Source organism: Myotis davidii, unplaced genomic scaffold, assembly GCF_000327345.1.
Source record: "Myotis davidii unplaced genomic scaffold, ASM32734v1 scaffold243, whole genome shotgun sequence".
NCBI lineage: Eukaryota > Metazoa > Chordata > Mammalia > Chiroptera > Vespertilionidae > Myotis > Myotis davidii.
Genome location: NW_006295183.1, coordinates 1302411 through 1307699, shown reverse-complemented (window position 1 = coordinate 1307699; position 5289 = coordinate 1302411). Strand labels below are relative to the sequence as shown.

The following is a 5289-nucleotide window of genomic DNA, read 5'->3' as shown; positions in this document are numbered from 1 at the left end:
AGTCAGAGAGCATCCTCTCCCGCCCCGCCCCCGCCGGGCCGGCCGTGGGCTCCTCGGTTCAGCGGTCCAGGATGGTTTATCTTGGAGGGGGTGTGCGAGATAGAGGTGAGGTGACCTGTGGGCGAGGAAAGAGAAGGAGCCTTCTGGAAACTTAAAGGTTCTTTATGGTCATTTAGTTCCCACACCAACCCATCAGACAGATCGGAAAACAGAGGCCAGAAGAGAAGGGCTGGGTCTGATTCTAGTTCAGAGTCGCATCACGGGTCTGGCACCCGCCCCCCCACTTGTGGGGCTGGAACCCAGGTCTGGCCTCTGCAGCTCCTTTCTGAGAACCTGGGTCGGAGTCGGGGTCCAGCTGGGCTAGGGATTCACTGTGATCACCCCAGGCTGGGCCTCGGAACTGGTTCTAGCCTGGCCTCATCCCTGGTTCCTGAGGAACAGGGTCCCGGAGCGTGCGTGTGTGTGTGTGTGTGTGTGTGTGTGTGTGTGTCCGCGCGCGCCTGGCCCTGGACGGGCACCACTCACGTTGTCCTCCGGTCTCGGCGGGAGGGCGGCGTTCTCCGCAGAGCGGGACCAGTTTCCTCGTCAACGACCAGAGCCGCTTCGCCAAGGAAGTGCTGCCCCAGTACTTCAAGCACAGCAACATGGCGAGCTTTGTTCGGCAACTCAATATGTGTGAGTCCCTAGGTCCTGGCCGGAATTGGCGGTGGGTGACTTGGTGCGAGGGGATGGGGCCATTTACGGCTCCACGCCGCACCCCGCAGACGGGTTCCGGAAGGTGGTGAGCATTGAGCTTCGTGCGCGGCCGGGAGCAACTACTGGACCGCGTGCGGCGCAAGGTGGGGCAGCCTGCAGGGACCAGCGAGCCCGGGTGGAGGTGCTGGGTCGGCTGCCCAGTTTCCTGTGACTCAGGCCCCACCGTGCCTCCCGCCTGCAGGCGCCTGCGCTGCGCAATGACGATGGCCGCTGGCGCCCCGAGGACCTGGGCCGGCTGCTGGGCGAGGTGCAAGCTTTTCGGGGAGCGCAGGAGAGCACTGAGGCGCGGCTGCGGGAGCTCAGGCAGTACGGGGTGGGGGAGGCGGGGCAGGGAGCTGGGGGAGAGGGAGGTCCGTGGCGCAGAGGAGGTTGGGAAAGGGGTAGGGGAGCGGCGAGTCTGGGTGAGAGGATACTGAAGTTCTGGGCAGCCTTCCTCTCTCGGGTCTTGGCGCCTTCATCCAGACAAAATGGGCCGGGCTGTGGAACTCTGTTCTCTGTGGATGATGATCATCCGGGTGGTTGCGAGCTGGGACTTGCCAGTCTGCGGGGAGTGGTGACTGGGACAACTCTCAGATGCCTCAGCCCCTTCCCACCCCCTCTCCCAGGCAAAATGAGATCTTGTGGAGGGAGGTGGTGACTCTGCGGCAGAGCCAGGGCCAGCAGCACCGGGTCGTTGGCAAGGTATCCTCTCCCCCACAGACTGACTCCCTCTCCCACTCCCCAATCTGCCCTCTGCCAGTCCTGTACCCCACCTGAAAGTGCCCTGTTAGGCTGGGGGCAAGGTCCAAAGGGTGAATGAACCCTTTGTTCCTCTTCAGCTGATCCAGTGTCTCTTTGGGCCACTTCAGGCTGGGTCCAGCAGCACAGGAGCTAAGAGAAAGCTGTGAGTGAGAAAGCTAGAGACACTCACCTGCCCCCCCGCCCCGCATCCACACCTTCCCTGCCTCCTCCTCCAGAAACCCCTTCCTCCGGAGTCCTTATCCCTCTCCCTCTATACCAGTCTTCCTCCCCCCAAGGCCATCTCCGCAGGACCCCCCCTTGTAGGACTTTCCCCCTCACCCCCCAACTTCACCACCAAAACCCAACTCTCAGATCCCTCAGTTCTAGGACCTTATCGCCAAATTTCCATCCCAGCAGCCCCTTCCCCTGTCCCCCAAAGCATCCCAACATCAGAGGGTCTGGGGTTCTACCCCCAAAGGTCCCCCATCTCTGGGGGGAGCCCCTTCTGCCTTCAGCATGTGACTGATGCCCTGGCAACAGGCCTCAGCTCTGCTGACTTGGCTGCTGGGGCCTGTGGGAGGGAGGTGGTACAGACTGTGGGGCATGAGCTGAAATCTGTATCCTGCCACCTGCACAGGTCCCTGATGCTGGATGAGGGGAGCTCATGCCCAACACCGGCCAAATTCAGTGCCTGCCCCCTACCTGGTGCCCTCCTGCAGGACCCCTACTTTATCCAGTCGGTAGGTTTTGTTTCTCCTTCCTTCCCTAGGGCACAGCTGGGCTTATGGAGAACCTATTCCTTTTCCCTCTGCCTCTCCCCCCAAAAAAGAGAAGATGGAGGTCAGCCTCACCCCCATCCCCAGACCAGACTCCCCAGCATGGGCTGCAAATCTAACCCCTTAGACCTGGTCCTTGTGGGTACTAACTGGGTCTGGATTACCCTGTGGCTTGAGGTGAAGGGTTAGGCCTCATCTACTTACAGCCCCTCCCAGAGACCACCTTGGGCCTCAGCATTCCTCACAGGGCCAGGGGACCCACCATCTCTGACATCCCGGAAGATTCTCCAGCCCCTGAAGGGACCAGGCTTCTTCCCTCCAGTGGTGGCAGGAGGTAGGAGAAACAGACAGGGGCTGTCCTCTGGGCAGCCTGTAGGGGGGAGCCTGGCAGTCCAGATGGCTGTCGGGTAGGGGAGAGGTCAGTGCCAGGTCTGGTTGAAGCTTTTCTCTGGTTCAGGGAGAACAGCCAGGCATTGCTCAAAGAAGAGCCAGCCAGCCCAGGAGTGGACGGCCTGGCTGGGCAGGCTCTGGCCCCAAACGAGTGTGGATTCTGTGTGACAGCCCCACCACCACTGCCTGTGGCTATGGTGCAGGCCATCCTGGAAGGAAAAGGGAGCTTCCGCCCTGAGGGGCCCAGGAGTGCCCAACAGCCTGAACCAAGAGGGCCCAGGGAGGTACCTGACAGGTGAGCAGAGAACCTATTCTTGACTGTGTTCCTCCTGGGCCACTTTGGCAGGTAGACCAGCACTAACTAGGCCCCTGTGACTTCCCAGCCTTGTCTGCCCCCTGGTGGCTGAGGAGGATGTTGGGTACTGTGAGATGTCCTGATTTCTCAGAGCTGCTCTAAAGAGTACCAGCATCAGGCCCTAGCCGGTCTGGCTCAGGGGATGGAGCGGCCTGTGGACTGAAAGGTCCGGGATTTGATTCCCGTCAAGGGCATGTACGTCGGTTGCAGGCTCCTCCCGGGCCCAGGCCCTGATCAGGGTGATATTTCTCTCTGTCTTTCCCTTTCTCTTCCACTGTCTCTAAAAATCAATGGAAAACTATCCTTGGGTGAGGATTAAAATAATAATGGTAAGAGTACCAGCATCAGAGGTCCTGGAAAGTGGAAACATCTCTGTGGTAGGGCTCGGGTACCTGCATTTTAACGAGTCCATTGAGTGGTTGTAAAGATTGTAAAACACACAATTTAAAACCACTGGCATTGGCCATTGCATAGGGAGGGGACACATCCCAAGACCCCAGCTCTACAACCCAGTCCTCAGGCCAAAGGTAGGAGGCAGACACTCTTTTTAAAAAATATATTTTTATTGACTTTTTACAGAGAGGAAGGGAGAGAGATAGTTAGAAACATCGATGAAAGAGAAACATCGACCAGCTGCCTCCTGCACACTCCCCACTGGGGATGTGCCCGCAACCCAGGTACATGCCCTTATAACCGGAATCGAACCTGGGACCTTTCAGTCCAGTCCGCAGGCCGACGCTCTATCCACTGAGCCAAACCGGTTTCGGCGGAGGCAGACACTCTTATGTGCCCCTCTGTGAGGGGTCCTCTCCTACCACTTTCTAGATATTGTCAGATTTAGACCCCGATGTATCCAGGTTCCTTTAGAACCTAACTGGAGGGGGAGTGGTACTGCAGGCCAACAGCAGTTCTCTGTGAACAGGGGGCCTCTGGGCCTGGAAAGCGGGGGCCAGAGCCCAGAGAGTCTGCTGCCTTCAGTGCTACTTCGGGCCCTCCCTGAAAGTGTGGAGCCTGCAGGGCCCCTGGATGTGAGTACGCCTGCAGCAGGACACAGGGCTGTGCAACCTGGGAGGGGCACCATTGACCCAGAGCTCCCCCAGGTGCTGGGCCCCAGCCTCCAAGGGCGGGAATGGACCCTGATGGACTTGGACATGGAGCTGTCCCTGGTAAGATGGGGCAGAGGGCAGGGGTTTGGGAGTTGCTGGGCTAAGCCCTTCATTCAGTCCATGGCTGTTCTGTCAGCCAGAGCCCTAGCTCCTTTCCCCAGCTGCTTCTGTGGGGTTCTCCCATGCAGATGCAGCCCCTGGTTCCAGAGAAGGGTGAGGCTGAACTGGCCGTCAGGGGGTTAAATTCTCCAGGCCCAGGTAATGATGGTGGTGACCCAGGACCTGGGGGAGGCCCTGGTTGACCAGCACTACCATGATTGGGTGGGCTGGGCAGTTTGTGTTTGGGGGACACCCCTTGAGAGTTTAGGCTGCCCCCTAGAGAGCTGCTTATGTCACCCATCCCCTTACCACTGGGTGAGAGTGGGGAGGTTGAGAATGGAAGTTTCATCCCAGCTGACTAGAGGGCAAGATGGGCGAGGCTCCCCTTCCCTGCTGAGCACTGTCCCCCTCCGCCTAGGGACGGACTCCACTCTTCGGACATCACTCCTGCTGGACGTCCCGGCGGCTGTGGGAGGCCCCGCTCTCAGCCTGCCTGGAGCTGTAACCATTCAGAGCCCCCTCCCTGCGAGCCGGGCCTCCCACCTGGGTCCCGGGGCTGATCCCTCCCCCTGAGACTCTCGTCTGAAGCCAGCCTGGCTGAGGGCTGCAGCCTCAGGCCTTTCTCGCCTTCCTGTCCCCCTGGCGGAGGCTGAGCGAAGACCCTGCTGCTCGGAGGCCCCCTTCCACTACAGTTCCAAGTTATGCACATAAACCCCGTTGTTTTCTGTGTTTCTGGTCTCTTCTCTACCGACCAGGGAGCACAGAGGCCTTGGGGGAGGAGGGGCGATTTTGCGTTCGTAGAAGCGTCCAGGTCCCAGAGCTTTAATGGAGAAACTCACTCCTGGAGAGGGGAATGCCCGGGCATCCTGCTCCTCGCTCCCCTGCTTGGGCCTGGATCCTCCGGCCCAGACCCACTGCAACCTCCGGGAGGGGGGGCTTTGTGGCCACACCCAGCTCCGCAACGAATCCGCTCTGGGGTCCTGGGTCAGCGGGTCCCCTTCTCTGAGCCTCCTCTGTGGTCGGTAGAGAGGGTCCATGAGAAGATGGGGGCGAAGCGCCTGGGCATTGCCAAGCCCACAGTGGGCGC

At 60.0% G+C, this 5289-nt stretch overlaps 1 protein-coding gene across 1 annotated transcript; it reads left to right on the top strand.

Moving 5' to 3' along the window:
- Window positions 1–71: 71 nt before the first annotated feature.
- HSF4 (heat shock transcription factor 4) lies at window positions 72–4931 on the top strand. The gene is made up of 13 exons (XM_006769840.2): window positions 72–105; window positions 550–675; window positions 787–839; window positions 938–1062; window positions 1362–1437; window positions 1575–1639; window positions 2114–2216; window positions 2459–2586; window positions 2710–2937; window positions 3920–4025; window positions 4098–4163; window positions 4292–4361; window positions 4621–4931. The coding sequence occupies exons 1-13, from the start codon at window positions 72–74 to the stop codon at window positions 4773–4775; spliced, it is 1335 nt and encodes a 444-aa protein (XP_006769903.1). The 3' UTR covers window positions 4776–4931.
- The last annotated feature ends 358 nt before the right edge of the window (window positions 4932–5289 follow it).

What these genes read in the sequence shown, in the direction of transcription:
- HSF4 (XM_006769840.2), top strand. Translation starts at nt 72, where the DNA reads ATGGTTTATCTTGGAGGGGGTGTGCGAGATAGAG. An exon ending in TGGACCGCGTGCGGCGCAAG is followed by an intron (nt 840 to 937) that starts GTGGGGCAGCCT and finishes TCCCGCCTGCAG; the next exon opens with GCGCCTGCGCTGCGCAATGA. An exon ending in CCCTCCAGTGGTGGCAGGAG is followed by an intron (nt 2,587 to 2,709) that starts GTAGGAGAAACA and finishes TCTCTGGTTCAG; the next exon opens with GGAGAACAGCCAGGCATTGC.